This window comes from Plectropomus leopardus, chromosome 16 (genome assembly GCF_026936395.1).
Source record: "Plectropomus leopardus strain MGB_pleo_1.0 chromosome 16, ASM2693639v1, whole genome shotgun sequence".
NCBI lineage: Eukaryota > Metazoa > Chordata > Actinopteri > Perciformes > Serranidae > Plectropomus > Plectropomus leopardus.
This window is the reverse complement of record NC_142191.1, coordinates 27,080,063-27,106,577: the sequence shown is the minus strand read 5'-3', so window position 1 is coordinate 27,106,577 and position 26,515 is coordinate 27,080,063. Positions and strand designations below refer to the sequence as shown.

The window sequence follows — 26,515 nt, the reverse complement described above, 5'->3', positions numbered from 1 at the left end:
ATCTCAAAGGTAAAAATTAAACGTTTTACTCCATTACATGCACTAGTCAGCTGTAGGCTGGTTGTTATTGTTTCAGAGTAAAATGATACAAAATAGCATATGATAAGCTAAAATGTAGATATAATGCACTGAAATGGATTAAACCATCTACTGGTTTTACAAAATTGTGTAGTTACCTTAAAAACATCATTTGCAGGCAGTATTTTCCCGCATGACTACCCAACCTTTACACTGATACCTCACATTTTGAAAGGGAAGCTTGTGTTTAAGTGGTAGACTGTGTCTGCAGATCAAGCGGATTAATGTAAATGAAAGTCAAAACTGTGTAACATATTATAATAATACAACGTGGCAAAAACGTACGTGATAGTTTTTCTTAAAATCAGTTTAGGCCTCTTTTTTTTCTTCTTTTTGCCATAGCAAATTATACATGATTACTTTGAAGGTCCACCGGCTTGTTTCCGGTCCTGGCTCAGTCTGTTTAACTTGACGCAGCTCTCGCGAGCTCTTTCTTCACGGCAGGTTTTCTGTGTTCGTTGCGCGCGACCGCCCATCCGAGGACGAGCAGGCTTTCTGCTTTTCAATGAAAAACTTCTCATACTGGTGGGACGGAGTATTTTACAAAATAGGCCCAGAATGTTCCATCAGTTGGCCTGTAGCAGCGGTTTACAATACGGATACAACAGGCGCATTATTGCAAAGAAAAAAAAACAGAAAAAACAACGCCTAAATTATTCCCCCGAGTCAATTTATTAAGAAAAGCACGTGGATATATTATTATTAGGCTTTAGGCCTACTACTACTAGGGTCTGCTACTACTACTACCACTACTACTACTACTACTACTATTACTACTACTACTCTATTTCTACTAGCCTATTACTTGGCTACTGATAATAATAATGATAATAATAGTACAAGTAACTGAAATTTGTTTACATAGATTGCATGCCACATGTATTTAATATTTTCTATCATAAAATATAATTTATGAATTACAAGGTCTGTGCATGTAGATGGCATTCATTTCAAATGTCCAGGCAATTTAGCTTTTTATGTTATCAACTGTGCTTTACAAAATTATATATTTTCAGAATTTTAAAAAAATGTAAATATCAAAATTTAGCCGACATCTACAGCTACATGTAGGCAAAGCATATGAATGGCCATTTTTTTCAAGTTTGAAACTATCGTCGAAACATTTTTTTAAATAAAGGCTACAAGCTGTGAGGCGTATAATTTGCAGTTTCAGTGTATGAGAGGCAGATGGTCTTTTTAGAAGTTGCAGAGTCAGGCCTTCTGCACCACTATTTGTCATCATTAGAGCCAGTGTCGCCTGAACACCGCACACACTCCACTGTGGTTTGCTTTGCGGCACCCCCTCTGTGTGTGACATGCTGTGACAGCCAGCCCATGTAAGGAGAGTACACTCACTGTTACTATGGAAACTAGTAAACTGTGCACAGGGAATTGGGAAGAAGAAGAGTTGAGTGTACGGACACAAAGGGCAGCAGGAGTATGCACGTAGACAGAGAGTGTGTTTAGATTTTTTTCCCTCTTCTGTCAGCAGAGGAGAGCTAATGGTGAGTAAAATATAAGCAGAGTGTGTTGTACAGGTCTGAGCTGTAATGCTAATAACTATAGCACAACAGTGTGTGTGTGTGTGTGTGTGTGTGTGTGTGTGTGTGTGTGTGTGTGTGTGTGTGTGTGTAAGGTTGGATTTTTGTCATTTTAACTTTGGAGCCGTCGTTAGTTTTTCCAAAGTCTTGTTTTCACAAGACACAGAATTAAAGCTGAAGTTGCTTTGTTAATTACATAATAACGGTAACATAATAACAAAGGTGGGGAATTTAGAGAGAATGATTTCTGTTTTCTGATTATTATTATTGTCTTGAATTCTTTATGGGACTTAATCCATTTCAAGTGGGATAAAAGCTGGTGTGTTATGTAACTTCATATTTAAGAAGGCTAAACATAAGCCTTTAAAGTGCTCATGGCAGAGGCTGTAAGTGAGATGCTGTACACACACACACACACACACAAATGTTTAATGAAAATAGTAGCAAAAATGTCAGTTTTAGATTCATTTGTGTATTTTAATACATCACCTTTACGCAGCTACTACTTAGAGATGCCACTTGCACTGAGGACATCTGCAAGTGGTGCTAAGATGCAGACCAAACTGAGCGCCTGGACTCCTCTGAACCACCCGCAGTCCAACAGCAAGGTCAGACCAACTCATCTGCTGTGAAACAGAACTATAAGACACAAACAAGTCAATAACAGTCAGAATACAGTTTTTATTTTGGTGGGGATTTAAGTAAAAGTAGTAATAACATAGCTGTAACAAAAAACAAGAACTCCACACAAGTAAGAGTCCTGCAATGAAAATCTGACTGCTGATGCTAATGCAAAAGTACAACAGGATGATTAAAAATGGACTTAAAGTATCAAAATGTAAAAGTACTCTTTCTGCAGTATACTGTCCCCTGCTGTGAGTGATATATTATCATATAGCCTATGATATTATTCGATTGTCGTAGCAGTTCGAGCAGTGGCGATTGTAGACTCTGGGGGGCCCCTGGTAAAGGAGTCCACCAAGGCAGCGTCACTGTCACAAACGCTCGCTCTCGTTCTCACTCTCTAGCCCTTTTTACACAGAAATTGTGCTATAAAGCCTTTATAGCTGCCTGTGCATTCTTGTACCAGAACCAAAAAACAGCGGCATCACGCTCCTCCAGTGTGTGATTTTGCACACGGCATCACGGCGTGACGGCGTGACGTTTAACACAACAGCATCAGCCGCTGGTGTGACACAACACCACTGCAGCAGCTTATATTGCAGCAATCTTCATTGAACAGGCAGTGTAAAGGGGGGCTTCTCTTCCAGGGGCCTTCCTTAAGGGTTTTTTTGGGCAGTGGCGGTGCACTGTATAGTGCCTTCATAGGAGGTTTAAGAGGGTTTTTTAATTGTAAATGGAAATTTTGCTAATATGAGGTTTTTTTTTGTTGGGACCAAAAACATTTGCCTGGTTCGCCTCGTCTGAGAGTGGGCTCCGAGGTCAAAGTGGAGCTGGTTTTTCTTTTTCTTTTTTTCATAAAATGATGTAGTTAAGGTAGGTACCAAGAGGGGCCATAATAACGTAATTCTAAACACTTAATCACGATAATTAGAAATATTGTTTTTCCCAAGTGTTTTTCTTCTTTTTTTCCACCCAGGCATGTTTCCCTGGCTTTTAAAAAGTAAAGAGCAGGACCCAGAATATCAGTCTTGGCCCACTTATGATGACACAGGACTTTGATTCATTAGTCGTCTTTGTTTGTTATTTAAAATATCCCACCTGATACACACCATCAAACATTTTTATTCCTCACAATGTAGCTTGATGTGATTACCAACACTTTTTTTACTCTGTTCTTCTCTCAGGTGTTTGAAGAGAGGCGAAACCTTCTTGCAAAGTGGGTAAGTTAAAATGATAATGATGAATCGAGATACACTAAATGCACTGATGGTTCTTTGCTGTGCACTGAGCTCAGTGTGTGCTCCGGCTGACACAAATAAATCACTGCTAGTGGTTAGAAACCACGCTTTGTGCTACGTGGAGTCCATTTTCCACCCGGCCCCATTCAGCTGAAAGAGTCCATGTGGAGGATTTCTGTTCTGCTCTTTCATGTCTTTGTCAGTTTGACAGGTGGTCTGACAGCCAGAGGAAGGCGGTGCTGCAGGACTTTGTGCTGAGCTGTTCACTGGAGCAGCTGATGTTTCTGAACCGTAGTGTGAGCAGACAGCTCCCCCTGCAGGCTGCAGACTTCACCTGTCTGCTGCCCCGAGCCCTCTGCCTCTATCTCTTCTCCTTCCTGGACCCTCGCAGCCTCTGTCGATGTGCACAGGTACCATAGATACATACATGTATGGATGTTGACATGGAGGACTCAGATAATACTGATCCAGCTGAGAATTTTGGCTTGTAAATCACTCACTCTGGGTGGTTTTATCGTCTGCGGGCAGGTGAGCTGGCACTGGAGGAGCATCGTGGAACTGGACCAGCTGTGGATGCCAAAGTGTGTGAGGCTCGACTGGTGCATCAACTTCTCCCCTACGCCTCTGGAGCAGGGCGTGTGGAAAAGACACTACATCCAGACTGTGCAGGAGCTGCGACTCTCCTCGCTGCAGGTCAGGACACACTTTCATGCAAAATAAACAAATATTTTAGGCTAACTACATTAAAATGCATTAAAAATGTATTTAAAAAGTCCATTGTCCACCTGCAGGCTGCTTCATCCCAGCAGAAGTTTGTGGTTCCTCATGTATCAGCCGTCAGCAGAGGACATGAAGATCCATCAGAAGTGGGCCTCATTGGTGAGGAGCGTCCAGCGTCCAGCACCCAGGTTCCTGGAAGCATCTCTAAGACAAGATTAAAAAATGAGAAACAGCTGACTGCTCCGCCACCATGGAGAGACTCTGACAGACATCCGAAAGACACCTTACGCTTTAACTACTTGGACAACCTGGATCCCAGTGAACAAGTGTAAGACAGCGGGGGACATGAGGGGGGATGAACAGCTTTCATGAGGGCAATTATAATTGTTCCAATTAAACACTTTTTTTTTAACTGGGAGGAAAATTTAAGGAAAATATAAGTTCGCCATATTAAGCAGAAAAAAAGCCAATTGTTGAACTTTACTGTGTTCAACAATTGGACCTCGAGAATGTTCCCACTATATATCCCAAATATGTTCTCAGCACAGTCCACAACCTCCATCCAATATGTGAGTCTTAGAGAATAAGACATGCAGAAATTAAGAAACAGTTTTGGTGTCTGTGTTGTGTGTTTATAAAAAGGGGCTCTCTGACACAAAATGCCTATAAAGAGATAAACAACTACAAAGAGACTAAAAATGACTACAAATACAAGAAAACAACTACAAAGAGACTCAAAATGACTAAAGAGATATGCAAACAACTACAAATAGACTCAAAATGACTAAAAAGATATGCAAACAACTACAAAACACACAAAATGACTACAAATAGAGATAAACAAAAACTACACTGAGACACAAAATGACTACAAAGAGAAACAAACCAACAACAAAGAGACAAAAAAACTTCAAAGAGATGTAAACAACTACACAGAGAAACAAAATGACTACAAAGACAGAAAAAACTGCAAAGAAATAAATACTGATAACAAATAGACTCAAAACAACAACAAAAAGATACTTAATAACCATAAAGTCTGTGTGTCTTGCTCCTATGTAGAAGTGGTTTTGGTCTGTCCAGCAGTCCATTATCTCATAATCCACCCATGTCTTTCTCTAGACTATAGAGGAAACTTGTGCAAATAATAAGCAAAAGTACAAATGTGGAATATTATGGTGAATTATTCCATTCCACATTTTGCTCTATGACCCTCCCTGTCAGCAGATAATAAATATATAACTGATCTGTCTAAATTCTTTTGCAAAGCTCTGCACATCCACTGAGGTGTTGACCTCCATCTCTCTGCAGACAAGTGAGGAGCAGAGCCTCCACCTGCCGCAGCAATACACCGAAGCCAGACGACGACGGGAGCAAGAAAACACTGTCTGAAGCACATTACAAACTACGCAAAGCCAAATCGCTGGTAAAGCACGCTCCATTCATCATCATAACCCCACTGTGACTGTGACCTCCTTGTCTGAATCAAAGGGGGGGGATAAACGTGGAGGACCCTCTGGAGACTGTGTAACCAGCAGGCGTCATGCATTATGGAGCAGCGTTTACACAGAGCAAGCATGTTAATGATGAGCTGCTCAGGGAGGGAGTTGACGGGGGGGGGACGCCAAATTATGCTGATGATGGGGTTTGAGGAGGGGGGAGAAGAGGGTGAGATAGAGGACACTGTGGCATTTAATATTCCGGGTTTGGTGAAATCAACATACTTAATTATTTTTGCCTGGATACAGGAAATAATGTGGAATCCAACATAATACACCTGCAACCATGTTGAATTTTCATTTTCAGTGTAACCTCAGTTCTATCTTTTGTCTTTCTGCTGCTTTAGATGTTCCTCAGCTCCAACTGCAGAACCCAAAATCCTCCTCCTTCTCCTCCTCATCACCATCACCAGGCCCAATCTCGACCTTCTTGGGCGTCTCGCAGTCACGAACACCCCGTCACCAAGGAAACCGCCAAGAGCATGCTGCGGCTGGCCCGGTGGAATGCTGGGATCCATCCGGGCCCGGTGAGGTCGGCGGTGCCCCGGTTGAGCGCGGAGGCGCTCAGGGCGTCCCAGCGTTCACACCGGAGCGTTCCCAGTAAGCAATCACAGCTGCTCCACTCCTCTGGGCTCAACATGATGTAACCACACAGCAAGAAACATCTTCAGGACAAATATTAGCTTTAAAATGACTGATTCTGCAAGAAAGTCACAGACTGTGCTCAGTTTGTGACCCTATTACAGATGTTTTATTGCTTGTTACTAACTACTAAGTGGAGCTAAATAATTGGCTCTAAGCAATTTAGTTTCTGTTTTTTTTAATTAAAACAAAGCGATAGAAAATGTAAGCTGTAGCACAAAAAGATGTGAAATGAAAGTTTTCGTATCGCCTAAAAAGATAGTTTTAATAGTATTTTTCCACTGATGTATCTTCATTTGGCTGAACTGTCAGTGGTGAGAGAAAGGATTTTCTATTTCTGTCAGTGTATTTTTATATAAAAAGAAAAAGTGACATAACTTTATTTTACTCCAAAATTATATATACACCCCCCTGTGTTACTGTCTGAACTGATTTAAGTTACATCGACCTACAGGGCTGGATATACAGTATCTTTATTCACTAATTAATTCATGCAGTTCCTCAGTTTCTGTAGTAGGAAATTTGTTTTTCAGTTTCAAAAAAAAGTATCAAAATCAACAGTTCCAGTTAAATTTTCAAAAATAGACAATTTTCTTCTGAACAGTCTCACTAAAAACTGTTTACAGTGAATTTCTGCAATTTGGGTGAATTGATCCTTTAAATTTACAGCATGTGTGTCACTACAGCACAAAAACAAGAGGGAACCATCTGCATCAGACTACCAAAATGTCACAGCAGCCGCTGTGAACTATCAGCACTTTTGGAGCCAATCAAATGTTAAATACTTCCCCGCATTATAATGGGTTTGTTTAGCAATTTTTACCCAAAGTGAAAACATCATTAATGAAGTGAATGTTTCTGTCAATCTCAGGTACACCGCTGTTTGAGGTTCAGCCCTGGACTGTGCCGCCCTCACACACACGTGTCATGGAGTGAAGCTCATCACCCACTTCAGGAAGATGCTACACCTACAGCTTCACCTCGAGCTCGAGATTCAGAGCTACAGCTTCAGAAGGTGTAATTAATACATAACCCTGACGTGCATATGGTTTCCAACGTCCAAAAGCAGAAATTTACCAGAAAAAGTCAGGAACATGAACTATAAACATAACTTTGTCTATTTAGAGGGAAACTACATTTTGGAATAAATACACAGATGTATAACATTAAATAGTTTCTGATTATTAATCTTAGTTAATATTATATATTTTGAGCTAGCACTAAAAAAAATTAATCAGAAAACCAAAGAAAACATGATCTGTATAAAAAATGTACCACCTTTATTATCCAATCCAAACATCCCATTCAGTATGCAATACAAAGCCAAAGCAACTTATATAAACAGTGAGTCCGAACTCCAAAAATATTAAACAATAACTGTCAGTTTAAGACAAACAAACTGATTTTTCTCTCAGTATTCAAAACAACGTCTTGCATTCAAACACACAGTAGCAACACTTGGGCGAAGAGGGAAGCGTCGTGTACATCAATCACCACGTGGTTTCTTTGAGAACCACTTCAGTCAGATATGAAATATCAATATCATGCGTACACCTCGCTCCGAGTCTCGTCCGTGTACAGTTTTCACTCATTGCATAAAAAACATTGCATTCAAAGTATGGCTCACACACACGTATATATTACTAAATACAAGAGCATCAAAAAATAAACAACAGAGCTAAATGATGTGTTAATTTAATGTTATTAACTGACTGTTAACGTGTTAATCAAAGGGCGAGGGTGTGTTTAGATTACTATATCTATCTATATATATATCTATATATATATATATATATATATAGATATATATATGGCTTACGGATGAAATCAAATTGAAGTAATTCAGAATTGTGGATGAAATAGAAAATATTGTCTTTACAGGTTTTCACAGGTTGAGATATTTGTCAGCTTATTTAAGTCTTTAAGGCAATGTTGTGCTCCATGATAAGCCACAGACATTTCCATGTTGGAAATGGGTGATGATGGTGGTGTGATGTTATTAAGTTGTTATTTAGTTGTTATTTAGATGGGAACATTGAAATCTGCTCCTCTGGAAAAAAGTAGAAGTTTTTACAACAGAAATAAAATGCGTCTTCATAACTGATCTGAGTTATTTATTAGTTGCATCCTTTCATATACACTTTATCTTAACTATCAACCTTCAGAGATCACAGTAAAAATGAATAATGTAGCTTAAAGCAACATACAACGTAAATCACTTGATAATGAGATTGTCCGACCTCGACTGCAAGTTAGTTAGTTTGAGAACGTACGTACACACTGAGAAAATGAACAGTAATTAGGATTATCAAGGTTGTAACGGTACAGAATGAACCAGAATGTCATTAATACACGATAGATTCTCATATCGGCTGTGATCAGTGAAAATGATCCTATTCCCAAAATGTGAAGGCAAACAGACTCAGTTTTGAAAGTCATTCACTTTGACAACAGCAATTCAATTTAAGGCAAATTTTGGAATGTAGATTTTTTTAAAACTGTCAATTCACAGGCTATGAAATCATCCCGGATGTAGTTTGATATGGACAAGAGACATTCCTGAAACAAGAAACTTTCTCAAAATTACTTGGTTTTTCACAAAAACGACTTACTCATCTCAAAATAATTAGTTTCCCAAAATGACTTTGTATTGTTTCTCATTTTTTGCAATACAATACCTCGTTATCTTGAGAAGGTTGCTTTTTTTTTTTTTAGAAAGTTTCTCATCATTTTGATATTAAGTGAATATTTTGATAAACTTTCCCATTTTCTAGATGCTGCCTCATGATTTTGAGAAAGTTTCCCATTAAAAAAACAAACTACCTCATATTTTTGAGATACTACCTCATTGTTTTGAGACACTAACACATTATTTTGAGACCTTATCTTGACCTTATGATTTTGAGAAAGTCTTCCATTTTTGAAATACTACCTCATTATTTTGAGACACAAACTCATTTTGAGATATGACTTTGAGAAAGCTTCCCATTTTTAAATATTACCTCATTGTTTTGAGATACTACCTCATTATTTTGAAATACTACCTCATTGTTTTGAGACACTAACTCATTACTTTGAGATACTACCTTGTGATTTTGAGAGTCCATTTTTTAAATGCTACTTTATTGTTTTGAAATAATACCTCATTACTTTGAGAAAGTTGCCCATTATTTTGAGATACTATTTAATTATAGAAAGTTTCTATTTTTAATTTCTTACAGGATCTTTTTTTCATTACATTGGCAGAGATGGTCTTCCACAGTAAATTTTTAAGGCAAAAAAAAATCTTCTTTCTGAAAATTTGCTCAGTTAAGAAGCACATGTAATTTATTTAGAATTAAATATGTTTTTTCTTTCAAGAGAAATGTATTTTTAGTTTAACACAAAAGCCACAAAGTAAGTAATTTAAAACACTGGCAAAAAAATGCAACTTTAATTAATTGCTACAAAAATATTAAATAAAACATTTGGTGGGTTGATCTGATTTTTTGTGTTCCATTATCGCTGCCTTTTCAATCAGTTAAACCCGTTACGTTAAAGCAAACTTTGACATACTGGATCTTACTGGATGTGCGAAGTAAGTTTCTTGTTCACAGTGGATTTATTTCAACAGTTGCACAAGACTGGAGTTAAAAAAAAAGACAAATACAACAGTGGACTATAAAAAGAGAACACACCCTAAAGCTTTTAGCAATACTTACATTGAACCAATCAATCCCTTATCTGCTGTCAATATTCAGCCCTTCACTGCAACACAACATTGATTGAGTTCATATTCTGTCCTTACATCTCATTCTTTGTAGATCAAAAGAATGAAAAAACTTCACTTGTTTCATACATGCTGACACAAAATCCGCCACTGTGATATCAACGAGAACCTGTCACAATTTAAAACGTTCAAAGAAAGATTTGTTTAGCTTCAAAAACCAAGTTGAATTCGAATAAAAGCTGTACACTACACTTATTCCATTGTCAAATAAAAGATTGAGGAGATTCGTTCAAGAACATTTTTTCCAAGTGCTGCTTGCAAAGCTCAGATACATAAGGCTGAAGGTTTCCGTCACTTGTGCTTTGACAGCTTGAACAGTAGAGGCAATTCATGTGATGTGATTTCGTTTTGTTTTTTTTCAAAGTAGAAGGTACATGTTCTGAAGGTTTCAATAGCTTGGAGGGAATGACTATGCAAATACACACAAGTATTAACACCGAGTCTTTTTAAATAATGTAAACATTTACATCTTACTGAGGTCAGAGCATTGATCCTCTTCATATCTGTTTATATAAAAAAAGAACGAACGTTACTGGAGCATCGTCCGGATGTTCTTCGGAGTGGACTCGTCGTTCAGGTGTTTTGTGGTGAATCTGAGGACAAACAAACATTTCAGTGTACATAAGTGGGACTTTGTATGATGAGAAGATCAGTAGTACCCATCAGCACTAAATTAAACCTGTGCACACATGAAGAAATCTAAATTTAATGTAAAGGGAGTGTAATGTTTCAAAAAGCATAGTGTAATTAAAGAATAAGACGATTGTTCTGTGCAGCAGCAGTCATGAAGAGTGACAACATGTCGAGTGGAAGAAATTTTAACATTGCTGATGCTGTGATGAGCCTAAAAACGTTGGCGATTGTGTAAAATAACTGCAGCTTTAACGTGTTTAAAGGCTCCTCCAAGAAACAAAAGTGTATTGAACGATTCTGGAAAAGCTCAAAGAGATCCTTTTCTGACCGACCGACAGAAATACAGAAATACTCCTTCACAGTCCAAAGTGAACCTACTTGAGGGCATTCAGCAGGCCTTCTACGTTGTCTGCCGGCTGGTCCTTCAGGACTTTTATGCAGCCCTTCATCTGAGAAGACATGAACAGAGTCAGAGAGCAAAACAACTCATTACAAATGAGATCCATGATCCAGTGAGGCCGCTACATAGCTTAAGTCTTGTACAGGTGTGTGTGTGTGTGTGTGTGTGTGTGTGTGTGTGTGTGTGTGTGTGTGTGTGTGTGTGTTTGTATGTGTTTGTCTTACGTCTATCTTGGAGGACTTGTTGAAGGCGCCATTGGGGTGAACATGATCATAAAGGATAATGACTCCGACCATGACCCTCATGCAAAACAAGAGCGTGTCCTCGCTGCTGAAACGACTCGAATATTCCCTAAATACACAGAAAGAGAGGGAGGAGGATTAGAGGGGGAACGGATCAGGATCAGGATCAGGATGAGGATAGCTCTTTGAATACTCGATCTGCTCCAAAACCATGAATGATTTGCTGCTGCGCCCCGGATTAGAACGTGCACATGATCAAAGACAGAGTGTGAAAGACTGAGCTGTACCTGTATACTTATACCCATCATATTTTCTTTACTTGTACATTCGAGGACTGTTTTCTGAGTCTCAAGGTGTTCAATTCAATCAGAATCAGAATCAGAATCAGAATCAGAATCACGTTTATTGGCCAACAAACAAGGTTCAACATAAAGTTCAACAAATAAGGAACAAGGAATTTTTTCCGGGTTGGCAATGCTCACAGTACAGGGGAGGGAAATAAGTTAGGGATAAGAAAAATAGAAAAAAAGACAGACATAGACATGTAAATGAACCAACTTTTCATGCTATTATGGCTGAACCTGATCAGATGAGGTGGTTCAACATGAATATTCAACTATTTATCCCTTTTTTCCGTGTAAAGTTTGAGAGTTTAAATGGGGTTTAGTGTGACAGTGACATTCACGCATAGTATAGTAAACAAGCTAAGTAAGCTAACGATGGATGGAAATGTGGACAGTAGATATCAAACAAAAGCCAGAGACGGTTCCATGTGAAGCTGTTGTGAGCTTTAAGTTCTCCACTTCTAAGCAAAACGCAGAAGTTAGCGTCATCTCGGAGAATGAGTGAGAAAAGCCTCTCTCCCTCCAGACCGCTGCCTCCGTGCTCACAGCTACCTGCACCGAAGAGCAGAGCCAAAACAAGGAGCGCTCACTCTGTGGCTAAATTTAGGGACTGAAATGTCTTCAGAAGTATGCTGCACACTAACAATAAAAACCAAAACAAAACAAAAAAAAGTGAATGAGGGTTCTCTGACTGATGAACAGCTCTGCATGCTTTAGGTCAAAGAAGTCTCTGCTATTACTTCCAACCTACCACGCAAGAAATTATATTAAAAAAATGGAATGCCTGCTGTAACAAACACAAATCTCCTGTGTGTGTGTGTGTGTGTGTGTGTGTGTGTGTGTGTGTGTGTGGAAAAGCCTGCTGACTCACGGTGTCTCCAGCATGACTTTACAGACGCTGGCCATGGTGCTGAGACAATCTGTTGTGTTCTCCAGTGGAAGAGTCTTGTTCTACACGTGACGCAAACAAAACACACAAAACAATCAACGTCTATTGATTCCTTTGATTATTCAAATTATGGTACAAAATAATGATGTACTTTTTGACACAAAACAGGAAATAAAAAAAAAAAAATGTGCAAATCCACATTGCATTTTTGGAGTTTTTCATCCAAATATGCAGAGTGTAATACAACTGTAAGAGCACAGCCCCGCTGTTAGAGCCACAGCATGATGACAGTGGATGCAACAAATGCAAGTGTCCCGTGAGTATGACCGAAAACAATTACTGTTTGGCTCGTTTGTCCTGTTCACAATTGTAACAACAGCAGTTGTGTTTCTATTCAACTGTCTGGTAAAATCTATGCAAACTTTTGAAATGTAAAATAGAAATGCAGTGAAGTGTAGCGTAGTTTCATCAGAAGTTGGAGGTTTAGGCTTCGCTCTACGCATGGCTCTGATATGACACTGAACAGAGTGGAGGAAGTAGGGGTTGCAAACTGGAAACAAAACAAGTCTCCTCGGTGATCTAACACATCTTTGAGTGGAAAATGGAGTAAGTTATTATTGTTTTTTCATGGCCAACAGTGGAAACAATTGTTTGCTATGTTGGAATTTATTCAGCAAAGGTGTTTTCATATTCCATTTTTTGCATCTAGTCTTTTTTGACAAAGGCAAAAATCACCTTAAGCGAGTTAATAGAGTTTGTTTCTGCAGTTGTGGAAGTTTTAAAGTATTCAGTGGTTTCCACAAAGCTTTTTTTTAACGCGATACAAAAATGCATTGATGGAAACACGGCTAGTGATGCAAGTGATGCAGTGTCGGCACTCTCACCTCTGTCACGAAGTTTGTGGTTGCGTTGCTGAGTGTTTTCAGCATGGGCGTAGCCTCAGCGTAGAACAGAGACATCCTGTTGGCCATCTCGTTGTTGACTTCACTCTCAATATCCAACTGTGGGTGATAAACACAGATAAACAACAGGTGTCAGCGTAGGAGGTTTCATTTTTACTTGTTTTTTCCATTTACCATGCATCAGCATCTTCCTCATCATACAGTGATCATAACTCTGTTATTATTACTGTAAAAGTGATCAAGTCTGGCCTATTTCAGGTTTCTTATCTGACATAAAACACACATTAATTTATTAAGATGGTGAATCCAGCCATCTTTTCTTGTGTCACTCTAAGGTTGTTTCCTCCCTGCTCTGCACATACTATGTATTGAAATATCAAAGACTGTAAGATATAAATCTGTGGATTTAAGAGAATAAAAACAGCTGTCAGCCTGGTGCCAGCTAACTTAGATCTAAACTAATAATAACAGCTTCAGGACAACTCACGTTCATGTTGTTTATCCGGTTTCGGCTGATGGTTCTTCTGTAGTAGCTGAAGTCATTCTGGATGGCAGGAATTCTCATCTGAAGGAAAACAAGAAAACGGTTAAAACATGCAAAGAAATACATTCAGCCAGCACTTCAAGTGTCCTGTTCTGTGACAGAGTGCATTTACGGGGGCAGAGAGAGTGAAACTGCGTGAGTGTGTGTTAAAGGGTCGAGCAGCAGACCTTGAGCTCATCAAAGCGCAGAGTGAAGTGGAGGATCTCAGCAAACTGTTTGGCCAGCGCCTGCTCTCGCTCCAGGTGCTGAGTGGGCGTGAAGGGCGGACATGTCAGGGACTCCAGCAAACTCTGCAAAGCCTCCTCTGCAGACACACGCAGACGAAATGTCAGCTGCTGCGTATGTGTCAAGTTTCTGCCACACCTAAAAACCTATTTTGATTCCTATACAGAATTTATGTGGGAACGCACAGTTTTGACAGAAAAGAAGCAAAGACCTGTCAAGGCAAGTCATTTGAAACTCATTTTGCCATTTCTCACCACAGACTTTCACGATACCACTTGTATTACATCACAACTTTAAATTTGATCAAACATTATTAATTTAAAGACCGCCTGATTGATGGAAGTCAATTAAAAATAAGATAAGGATTCTACTTGACCTTTACCTTAACTAAGAAAGTTACTCAATAAAATTGAAAAGCTTTGATTGTGACATGACCTGTGACAAAAAGAAATGAAATATTCCTGCCACTGGAGATACAAAGAAGATAACATTTAGCTGCACATCGTGACCATCATACCTAGTCTGAGAGAGAAACTGTAGAATTTCTTGAGTTTGATGACCAGCGGGCAGACTGAGTTCCAGGCTCGCTCCTGCAGCATGAAGTCATTAGGGTTTTGAATTGCCTGGAAAGAAAAAAAAAGGCACAACACAAAAGAAATCATTCATGATTAGGGCTGTAATAAAGATAACCATCATGCACCACAACTGTCCCACAAGATCTCACTTATTTATTGTGCATTTGAGTAAAACCTGACGTGATTTCAGTATTCTGTCCTCCTCTCTGCTACAAACAGTTCAGCTTTGTCGCGGAGAGACGTGTGTATCGTATGGCTCTTAATTACTGGGTGTTGTTGATGAGAAAAAGGTGTGTTTGTGTGCTGGGGTAAAGTTGGTTTTGTGTGTATTTTTGTGTTCCTTACATCTCTGATCTCCTGGCCGGCTCCTTTGTACGCCTGCAGGCCAGACAGGATGTTCTCAGAGTCCTGGAGGACCGCGTTCACCTGGTTCCACACCTCACGCTCTCCTTCTGTCGGCTGTGCATCTAACACACAAAGCACACGCACAAATGCATGTGTACATACACACATGCGAGCACACACATACAAACACACACACATACAGCAGAGGAGAATAGTTAGCTAAGCTGCTGTAGTAGTCAATGTCACCTTTCAAAACTGATCATTTATGCCTTTTCACATCAAGAATCAATGAGCCATTTCTGTATTTGCAGATTTAAAATCTATATTTAACTTTTCAGTCTAAATTTCACGCTGGAACTTGATGTGAAAGAGCTTTAATTGAATAATAGCAACAGTGTTTTTTAATACGGATGGTACACTCAGTGGGGGAACATGTGTGCTGATTGTTTTTGTCACTAAAAAGTAACTCATCAGAGTTTGCTCATTGTGATGATGATGGATGAGCACAAAAACATTCAGCTGAATGAACCGTGTTTGGGTCAAAGCTAGAAGCATTATTTCACTTCAGCACAACACTTTAAGCTTTCAGCACATACAGCAATTCTTCAGGAGTCCATCAACAGCCAGTCCCCAAAATGTGCTGCCTCGGGCATCCAGAGCGGTGTTTTCAATTTGATACAGCATCTCCGAATCAGTTTAACAGAAAGAGGAGCGTCTGTGTTTTTGACCCTCTGGGTTTCTAAACATCCTGGATACCTCAACACCTTGATACCGCCAAAGCCCACTCACAACATTGTGTGTCAACTACACTGATAACACTAGATTTGAATATAAAACAGTAAAAGCACTCAACTGTAGACTGAAGGGTTACGTACCCCTAATGTACTTAAACCTGTGTAACTAAATACACTGGATCTGGATACATTTACTGCATCATGAAACTCAAAGTGGTCACGTTCCTCTATTAACACAAAAATAAAAAATAAATAAAATAAAATAAATCTGAATTCAGAGTGAATTTCAGAGGAAGGCTGACTGTAAAAGAATTAGCATGGAGGTAAAAAGTATGTGCTGAAAACTCAAAAGTGCTCTACTGCAGTGAAATCTTTTTCAGCGTGTTTACAGGACAGTCTAATCCAAAGCAAACTAAAGCAAGCTCTGCGGCTGACACTGAGCTACGGTAGAACCTGGTTCATGTGCCAATAATCAACAGGTGTAGTATCACAGTCTGTATCACAAGACTCGCCATTTTACTGAACTGAATTAATGATTTATCTAAACAGAATTTTGCTGCACTCTGCTATGCCTGCAACCTACAGACGAGGCGACTCTTCTGTTTCATATTTCCTGCGTGGTGACAACAACAAAACACTGAATGTGTCTCGCTAACACCATCAGTTACATGCATTGTTCTACAGAAGCCATTTATCTCCCATTAGCTTAGTTTGCTTTGGTGTTCAGGACACATTTTAATATTTTGGTCAATGCATGGTCTAAAATACCGTAAATAATCGCAAGGTTTCTGCAGTTTCTCGGGGTAACAAGGTTTAGCCATCATGACCACAGAGAGAAGAAGGGCTCTAAATATAGAGCATCTGTGACATTAAAACTCTGTCCGGGGTCTGCTTTGCATTTCAAAAACCCTTCCACTCCCATCATTTCCTCTTTGCTGAATAAACAAAGCCCGAGGTTGGCTACATTGTGAGAGTGGCTGAAATGCCACTGCGGAGGCGTATTGTGTTTTTTTTTCCTGTAGGAGATTTAAGAAAAAAGCCAAAGCAGATTTATTCGCTATGTTAGAAATGAAACAATTCCTCTATTTCATGTGAGCATTAGGAATCAAAGCAGCAATGTAGTTAATTTCATATTTTACTGCAGCAATCATATATTAAAAGAACACTAACTATATAATGAAATAACTACAGATGAGAGGATTATGCAGGAAGAGAAACAAGACTAAATATAGACAAAGTGCTGCATAATACACTAAATAACAGACCTAATAATAATATTAAAGTGTTAGTAATTACATTATGTCACATATACAGAGATCACATGAGTGCACATACAAGGAGATTCATGCAGAAAAGTGAGTAAAAGCAGACAGCAAAGGTCAAGGGTCAGCTCCATTCTTCTTCTACTTGCCATGGCATGAATGGATTTCAAAAGCATACTGAAATTAATCATGAATTCTAATAAATGCAAAGAATGAAGGTTGACAATTCAATAGTTGAATAGGCTGACCCCTGACCCGTGAGAGCAGCTAAACAGAGGTTAAAGGAAAAATGAATTAGGGATGAAAAGGGAGAGAGAGGAGGAGGGGGTGGCCTTGCAGAGAGACAGGTATAAGCTGAGCTCACTTTCAAAGTCAAGGAAAAAGTTTGGCCCCTGTTCAAGCTCTGTGCAAGTGAGCACTTTTAACAGATTCCCCATTTGGTTTCTGCAAGAGAGAAAAAAAAAGAAAGAGAAAAGAAAGGAAGAAAAGTACACGTGATGTTAAGAAGTCATCAATAAGTTACTTAAAGAAAGACGGGAGAAATGTCAGATCAGAGCTGAAGGAGCAGGAGGTCATGAGGGGAGAAAGCGAAGGAGAAAAAAGAGAGGAGCATGAGCAGACTCCTTCGTGGCTTCGTCATCGGGAGCAGAGACCTGCTGACAGAAAGGAAACGGCTGAGCCGGTTACACCTCCCGCCCCCCTCCCCACATCTCTCTCTCCATCCACCTTTTCTCCCTTTGTTCCGCTCCGCCGACAGACTTACTTTCAAAGTCCAGGAAAAAGTGTGGATAGTTCTCTATATCCCTTGTTAGGACTTTTAGCAGGTTACCCATTCCAGCAAACCTGATGGTCAGAATACATGAGTGAAAAACAGACAGCAACAAAGACATCAATACAGATATTTTTCAATATGGAGTCAGCTGTGTACATGATATAAGACACTTTAACAAAGACTTTGAACTGGAAAAAAGCCATCACCCCAAGAATGACTTAATCCAACAGAGGTTCTCATTTCTGACTGTTTTTTTGTTTGTTTTTTAATTAAATAGTTAACATTTAAGCCCAGTTAAATGTAGCTAATCTGGATGTTTATTAACTTTCTGACACGACATGAAGACATTTGTAGCAAAGCAAACTGCACGCCAAAGCATTCAGCCATCTCCATATTCATCACAGGCATCTTAAGTTTTTTGTTTCATAGTAGTCGATGATTGGCTACCCGAATCGGCACTGTTCTCATTTCAGCCACTTCTGCTGCTGCACCAAGCATGGATTTTTTAGGGACTTTCAAATGGGTGTCAATGACAGTTGAGGCTTTCATTTGCTGTTTGTGTTTTGTTTTTAGATGCTAAATGTCTGTATGGATACTGAGACTGATTTATTCAGGCAGAATTCAATTGTGAAGCAGCAGTGAATATTAGGGGACTCATTAAGTGTATTTATTTTGCACAAAAAAGCCAGTAACATTTCTAGATGAAAGTCAAAGTTGTACTAAAATAGGATTTTACAAAAAAATAAATATATATATTTTTTTAAAATGTAAAATTTCTACAATTCTACAATTTCATTTAGCAGATGCTTTTATCCAAAGCGACGTACAACACAGGGCTAGGGCTGAACTTACAGTTATTTCCAGATTATTTTCTTAATAAATGGATCGTTTGTTTGGTCAATAAAATTCTCAGAAAATACTGAAAATTTGCCATCACAAGTTCCCAGAGCCCAATTTGATTCCTTCAGATGTCTTGTTTTGTCTGGCCACACACTTCAAAACCCAACGATATTGACTCCACACAATGTAGTATAGAGAATCTGGAAACATAACTTTAGGGATATATGTTTTTCAACAAAGACTTAAACCATAGATGTTTGCTGATTATTTTTCTGTCAAATCAACTAACTGCTTACTTGACTTGTTTGAACTCCTAACAAGTCTTAAGTCAATGCCATCATATTTTACACTAATCTAGTCTCACAAGAATTAAAATCAAAGGGAAACAACTTGTTTTTGTTGTTATTAATATATTGTGTGTAGTTACAGAAAGTCACACACACACACAGCAAATTTTCTTTTGGTCAAAAACTACTTTGCCCTCACACTGTGCACATGTTATGTGTGTTTCCTGAATTCTGTCAGAAGAGAGGCTGAGAAAGAAAAAACTCCTCCAAAAATTGTTGGATAAAACTCCTAAAGTTCTGAACCTATTTCTCTGTTCTTTTGAATTCCAGCCTTTCTACACGGGGACATCGTCCTAACTGGCCGTTACTCTATAAAGGTTTTATTAGACGCAAAAGGCAGTAGGTAAGTAGCAATTTCCAGCCAAACGTCTCCCCCCCCTCAGCCATGGAGGGTGCACACAAACTCTGTAATCACAGCAGGCCTTAAACTTGCAGTGGCATAATATGAGGCCATGGTTGAAGTAAAAGGGAGAATGTCACAGCTCATCATGGGGATGCTAATCGAAATAGTATAGCCGTGCTGGGTTCAAAAGATTTTAGGAGACGCTACATTCACATAGAATGGGAAACAAAAGTATTCTGAATTTGAAGTCTAAGAAAATGAGTCTTACAGAGTCTTGAAAAACATATCGTTTGTATAGTCTGTGAGGAATACGAAGCTGCAGTTTCATACTGCACAAAGAAACTCTGAGGACACAGTCTTATCTTCTCACACTCAGAGGTCCAACCTCTTGTGGACTTCACAAGTCATGGTGTGAAGCGACAACAAAAGAGACACTGTGCTGCAGTGTGCACATGATAATCACACTGCTTTTCCCTGCACAGCCTCCAGCGAGCCGTCGACTATTTCCAATCGCGCATTTCTCATCTTGCACTCATAAATGCACTCATAAATTCATAAATACGAGCGACAGTCTGAGGACAGTTCCTGCAGAGACATCATGAATCTTATAATGTGTCTCATTATGAAATTCATGCAGTTATGGTTGAATCTGCTGTTTAAATAAACAGTTGTACCAGCAGAGGGCAGTACTGGTTCACGTTTACGTTTCACTAACAGGGTTTATAGTTGCACTGAAATGATGTCATGTTGGTACATGTGCTGGAACCCTCTGCAGTCTTGATTTTCTAGACCAACCGTGACCTGAGGCTACAACAAGTTCCTTAGCAGACTCGCTTGCCTTTATCTCCAGCCAAACTCTCGCCTTCAGGTACCAGTAAACACTAACACAGCCAGTTCTGTCAGAAACAACTATCCGAGGACTTCTCAACAACACCTAAAGGGGGTGTTTCTTCAGACCATGTGACAAGAAAAGGTCCAGGGAAACTAATACAATTCTTGGTTTCCCATTTTTTTTTATTTAGGGCATTTCCATACATTTTAGAGGATGTGTCAGGGAAAAAAAATCATTGTTTTTAAGCTTTTAAGCAATGCCTTAAGGAAAATCCTGTACAGTTACACTGTTGGATATCATTAATTTATCATTTCCAACACGGCACCAGATTCTCTTTAACAACATCCAGAGAACAAAGTTATGGCTTTGAGTCATAGGTGTGTGTGTGAGTGTGTGTGTGTGTGTGTGTGTGTGCCCATTAACATAGCTTGCGAGCCAACTCGTTTGTGAACACTGGGGAGTGTCTGTGATTGCAGTGATGTCACTAAAAATGTAGCTGCATTACATTCTGGTATGCTAAGGCGAGTGTTCATGAATAAAACAATGATTCAGAGCAACACTTAAACCAAAACAGATTTACCTCTGGATCTCATGAGGACTAGGGGACACAGAAAATGAAGTTCACCACTTTTCCACTGACAAAATGTAAGATACACCAAGGCAACATCCTGACATGTTTCTACACTGTGAATAATGGCAACAATAGATAACAGATAACAAGGAAAGGTATGAAAAGCCATAATCAAAAAGAATACTCCGCAGCCCAGAAACCTAATGAACAATAAAACTGACCAGAATTTAAAGCAAGTCATGTAATTTTGTTTGTACATTCATGATCTGAACATATTCGGTGACAGTTAACTTCACTAACAGATATGTGTGAGCTCTATTTCCTCCCTGGGGTAAACAAACCAGCTTTACTATTTCTCATCTCTCAAGAAACGGAAATGAAACAAACACAAGCTCCAGAGGAACGTTGATAGTGACATCATAAGATTTGTTTTTGTCTGACGTGACAGACAGAATAAAACCGGGCATATGCTCAGATTTTACAGTACTGTGCAAAAGTCATAGGCCACCATAGATTTTTTGTTTTAGCTCAGTCTCTTTGTTAAGATACAAAGAATATAGAGAACATGTCCAATGCATTAAAACACTGAAAAAGTCAGAACATGTCACATATTGTGTATGTAATGCTCAACGAGGAAAAGGGATAAAGATCAAACATGGAAATGTACAACCATAACAAAAGGTTGCTTAAACATCAATATTGAGCTTTGGACATGTTTTTAATGCAACCTGGTGTAAATACACCAGAAGATTAGTGTTGTAAATCTCATACTGTCTGCCCAGGAGAGTTCACTAAATGGAAAAGGAGGTCACGCTAAAAATTGAAACTTTAGCCTGTTTAAGTAGTTTTTTTCTGAAATATTTGTAATTTTAAAAATGTATCCATATTTCCTGTATGTTCTTGTTGTATTTTAGTGAAAAGACATAAACATGTTTGATCATCATAACCTTGCTTAAATAACAAAGTCTGAGATGGCCTAAGACTTTTGCACAGTACTGTACATCCTGTTCTCCTCATGGTGTCCCGTTTATTTACTGGAGGTAATGGTACATGCTGTGTATAGTTTGCATGCATTGTGAAAACACTGGCTAGCTGGAGTGAAAGACTGAAAACTTTTTGCTTTGGCCTTATACAGTAAATGGACCGCAGCGGACATTTTCACTTGTAAAAGTGGGGCTGTATGAGATACTTATCTGTAGTATAACATACAGTAGATGGTGGGTAGAAGAGAGGTCAGGTTTCAGTTAAATTGTGCAACAGCACTTTTTTTTAATCAGGACAGCTGACCTGTGTATGAAACAATGCACAGTTCAGATGGGCATTTTTGCATAGAAATATGGAAGTTTTATGGTTGAGAAAATGTCGTGCCAAAGGACAGGGCCGCCTGAGGGCACGAAAAGCGGTAGAAATATGATATCAATCTGATATATTTTTTAGGTAGGCCTTTTTTAAGCGGACTACTACCTGTATAAATGTAGTTGAATGTGGAGTAGGTTATTCTGTCAGGTACAAATATCTTTCAGAGTGGACGTCTCTCTGTTTAAATGTGGTTAAATGTGGAGTAGGTCATTCTGTCAGGTGAAAAAAATTGATCAAACTACTCACTACTACCTGTGAAAATATGTAGTGTCACACGTTCCACATATTGCAAGTAATTAGTAGACTTTGAAAATTCTCTTATAAAAGCTAGAGAAAAATTTACAGCGGAAAAAAAGGAAAAATATATTAAAGAAAAAATGTAGAATTATTATAATTTCATATTTAAAATCATGTTCCAGAATTTTCCGAGTATTTCTTGCCTTGTTTTGATTTTCTTTACTAATTTTCAGGTCAATTTCTTGTACTTTTTTCCTAATTTCTTGCTACTTTTTTGGTCATTTGTTCTGTCGTTGCTCAGTGCCTTCTTCCTGTGTTTATCAGAGAAATCAAGCCGGTTTGCTAAGGTTTTAATAGGGTTAAAGACACAATAGCGGTCTATTTGAACGGCTCTACATACACCAGCTGACATGGCTTCAAACCTGTCCTCTTGACCTGGGTTGAACACAGGTCAAGAGATTGGATGGGTTTTTGTCTTAATGTTATCAACAACTTTAAAAATACTGAGTGAGGAGAGTCCTGAAAGTGAACTTTATGTGGAACGTATGTGATGTAAGTTGTTGGAATTAAATGGTTCAGCAGTGATGTGCTTGGGACTACAGCTGCAGACCTAAGACTCTGAAAGACATTAACCTGTACATGTTGTTTACGCAGAGGCTGAGTAACTCCACATCGTAAACACTTTTACCCAACACGATTAGCACTACAATCAATCTGTATGTATCTATGTCGGTCTACTAGGAATCAAACTTTTGCATCCAGTTTCACATAACTATAAACTGCTTTCTGTTATACCAGACGTTCCTGTCTACCCTTCAGTCCTAATACCAGACAGTGAGGGGAAAACTACGCAGGGAATTTTCTCTTCTGCCCAGTTCCTCTTTCACAACCACTTATCTATATGGCCTGGACTGAAAGTGTGGAAACTTTGATTTTCCTCTTTCCCGTAGCATGTACCACCAGTTGCCGTGTGTTAAATAACATATAAAGAGATATTTTTGTGAAGTATGTACTTAGGGTGCAAACTACAAACTATTTAAAAAGTACTGAGACAAAGGACATTTCCCTTTATAATGCCCTTTACAAGAAGGTCCTGGTTTTAAAAAGAAAACAAAGAAAGAAGTTAAAGTGAAACCTACAGAGAAAAACAACAATTACCAAGTCCAATTTTTCAAAACTAAAATACAGTTTAAAATCCCCTCAGACATCCAAATGGTGTTAAGGCAAACATCAGATTTGTGTGACTGGGGAACTTTATATTATCCTGTCAGTCAACCTGTCGGTCCTGATCAAGGACCTGCCTTTCACATTACTAGTGTTACTGTGGTGTAACACCACAAGATGTTTTCAGTGACACAAACTGACTCCTCTAACAGCCCCACTGTCCTACTTTAACCTCAACTTAAACATTCCTCTTACTTTAAAAATGAGCTTGTGAAACCGTGCAGCACTCAAAGCTATTTGTGCTTTATAATTAAAGCAAACTGTAAGCACCACAATGAATGCCACGTTTAAATTGCCTTCCCTGCTGTTTGACACAACCTCTGTTGAGAGTGAAATCACGCTCTGAGCAAGCACAAGCCAAAGGACTCATAGAGTGGTGAATGCAATTTAGCATTTTGTATTTCTACAAGGTTTCATATTTGTTTCTTGTATAGAAGTTATAACTCAGTACTTGACCTAGGACCTAACTGCTCGGTCACGGTCCAAAAGCGTGTCGTGTGTCCATTCTGAATGGACCACAAGTGACTATAACCATGTCAAGTTTGTGAAAAAGACACTTTATTTTGAAGGCATGTTTTTATTTAATTCAAACATAAGAGTCAAGGGGTGGATCTAAACATGAGATTATTTGGACAACTAAGGTCATTTATGCTTTATTTATCCTGCTCATGTTACAATATTTTGAATTTTTCAGTATGACATGGCTTTTGTAGATCACAGTTGTTTAATTATATGAAAATGAGGCAGATTTATATCCTTCAGAAAAGCTCCTGAATTTGCCAAATCATGTTTAATCTTCTAAAATTTCTGCCCCTGTGTAACTGATGGGTTGGTAGTAGAAAGCCTAAGAGTGGCATGTTTAGTTTTTATTTAATACTGATTATTAAAACAGCTTAAATGCTGCTTAAATTCACATTTCACTTATTAGACATTGAGATATTACATTGACAATTCAGATGTTTGCTGCAGCCACAATCAAAATCTAACAATCATATCAGACAGCACTTGTTAGGGCAAACTTGTATCAAACACATCAGATATAAAAAGTTTGGGAGCCCTTCTGCTTGTCAGTATCTGAGAAATATAGATGAAAGGCTCTGTATTGTTCTTTAACGGCACGGCAGAGAAAAAGTTTAACAGCTTTCAAGGGAGAAAGTTTTAGGCCTAATACAACAAGTGCAGGCTGATCCACTCTATAATCATCTAAACCACAGCAGCATTGTTACTGGGCTGATGTGCCTCGGTAGCAGCTTAGAGTGTGGTCTTACTCTAACATTACTACACTAGCACAGAAAACACTCTGTGTGTGTGTGTGTGTGTGTGTGTGTGTGTGTGTGTGTGTGTGCCAGGGCATCATGTACCTTCTCTGGTGGAGGACCTTGGGTTGCTATCTATATCATCCGCTTTCTGCTTTCTGTTTGTCTCTGAAACGAGAAAAAAGACATAATTTAAGTAACGATAAACAATCACACAGCATGTTAACAACCTGTGTGTCTGTATTCAGGAGCATGTAACATCTGTGCATCGGACAGGTACAGCATCAGCTTTCCACATGAACCAACTTCCCCTTTTCTGCAGACACATACATGCATTCAGCAAACAAATACAGCCGTCCTCATCACAAAACACACTAAATTATTCAAAAGTGAAATCTACACCCTCGTCTGTTATATCCAAAATAAAGCTGATTAAGGCTCTGCCTGCTGCATGTTCACCAGAGTATTAAATGTCCTGTGACAAGCTGCGGCTGCTCATGGTCACTGCGATGTGCTATGACTCCCTACAGGACAAGAGCAAAAATAAATAGATGGCATGGTCACGTTCTGTTAGTTCATGGGCCGATCAAGGCATTTTTTTTGGCTGATCAGGATCAGGAATATATCGCTTATATTGCATCTGATGCTTTATTTTAGGCCAGCTGTCACACAGGTGTTTTTATTTTCATGCAGAGCAACACGGAGTGCAACCTTCATCACCTCTGCCGCACTAAGCTGTCCGCTCCTCCTCTCTGCTGAACTTGGTTGAGCCCCGCCCACCCTGAAATACCTCACACCATATATGTATGTGACTGTTTATTTACGTTATTTACCAAAGTCATGAGCACAAGTTTCCTTTCAGCTCAGTGTGAGAGTCTCATGTTTTGCTTTCAGCTATAGCGCATGGTGTTTCTCTGCCCTGCTCGAAGGAGAGAGCGGAGGTGCCTTGTGAGCAGCTTACTGCAGCCACACTGACCACTACAAAGACAAACAAAAGCCCTGCAAGCAAAAAGCCAACATGGCTTACTAATAATGAAAGGTAATCCACCCAAAACATGCGCAGACAATGAAAATAAACACTCAAAGGAAGACAGATCATTCAGGTTAGACACAAAAGACACAGACTGCACCGAAGCAACAAACACTGGACTCTTAAAGGGACAGAGACATTCCCTGGAGACAATGAGGAGGTCAACAATATAAAAGGGAGGGGCTGTCATTTTATACTTTATTTTGTAAAATAAATAAATAAATAATATGCTAATAAAAGCATCAAAAAAACATCTAAAAACACCAAAGTACAGCTTGGATGCAGGTATTTTTTAGAATAACTGTAAAGAAGCCTTCTTAAAGTGTGCACTGTGCGGCTGGATTTTCCAGGAAAATAAAGATCAGATCTGGACTGGATACTCAAGATTAAATGACTTGGATCTGGTCTGGGAGCAAAACATGGTGTTGGGGATCTCTTTACCCAGTACTGAAGACTTGCTGGCATCAACCTGTTATCATTTGGCAGAAGTTAACTCCG

At 39.0% G+C, this 26,515-nt stretch overlaps 2 protein-coding genes across 3 annotated transcripts in view; one reads left to right on the top strand and one right to left on the bottom strand.

Annotated features, from left to right (window-relative positions):
* Positions 1–1,442: 1,442 nt before the first annotated feature.
* On the top strand, positions 1,443–7,445 carry fbxo16 (F-box protein 16). Its single transcript, XM_042503969.2, has 9 exons — positions 1,443–1,583; positions 2,119–2,227; positions 3,428–3,463; positions 3,685–3,891; positions 4,010–4,174; positions 4,273–4,529; positions 5,513–5,627; positions 6,048–6,300; positions 7,214–7,445. The coding sequence occupies exons 2-9, from the start codon at positions 2,132–2,134 to the stop codon at positions 7,276–7,278; spliced, it is 1,194 nt and encodes a 397-aa protein (XP_042359903.2). The 5' UTR covers positions 1,443–1,583; positions 2,119–2,131; the 3' UTR covers positions 7,279–7,445.
* Positions 7,446–7,598: 153 nt separating this feature from the next.
* The window catches only part of fam49a (family with sequence similarity 49 member A), a 44,044-nt gene continuing 25,127 nt past the window's right edge, over positions 7,599–26,515 (bottom strand). The window contains exons 2-12 of one of the 2 annotated variants that reach the window (XM_042503112.2): positions 25,093–25,155; positions 17,970–18,049; positions 15,211–15,332; positions 14,808–14,913; positions 14,233–14,369; positions 14,009–14,086; positions 13,504–13,620; positions 12,602–12,681; positions 11,369–11,495; positions 11,123–11,193; positions 7,599–10,704 (exon numbers count right to left, since the gene is read on the bottom strand). In XM_042503112.2, coding sequence (XP_042359046.1) covers positions 10,641–10,704; positions 11,123–11,193; positions 11,369–11,495; positions 12,602–12,681; positions 13,504–13,620; positions 14,009–14,086; positions 14,233–14,369; positions 14,808–14,913; positions 15,211–15,332; positions 17,970–18,039 — 972 coding nt within the window. In that variant the 5' untranslated portion in view covers positions 18,040–18,049; positions 25,093–25,155 and the 3' untranslated portion in view covers positions 7,599–10,640. Of the gene's footprint in view, positions 10,705–11,122; positions 11,194–11,368; positions 11,496–12,601; positions 12,682–13,503; positions 13,621–14,008; positions 14,087–14,232; positions 14,370–14,807; positions 14,914–15,210; positions 15,333–17,570; positions 17,651–17,969; positions 18,050–25,092; positions 25,156–26,515 lie in introns of both variants that reach the window. The other variant, XM_042503111.2, reaches the window with a different exon arrangement.

Bases quoted from the DNA above. Each gene is read 5' to 3' on its own strand.
- fbxo16 (XM_042503969.2), top strand. From the start codon at position 2,132: ATGCCACTTGCACTGAGGACATCTGCAAGTGGTGCTAAGATGCAGACC. The intron at 4,530-5,512 runs GTAAGACAGCGG...ATCTCTCTGCAG, and splicing joins CTGGATCCCAGTGAACAAGT to ACAAGTGAGGAGCAGAGCCT. The intron at 5,628-6,047 runs GTAAAGCACGCT...CTGCTGCTTTAG, and splicing joins TACGCAAAGCCAAATCGCTG to ATGTTCCTCAGCTCCAACTG.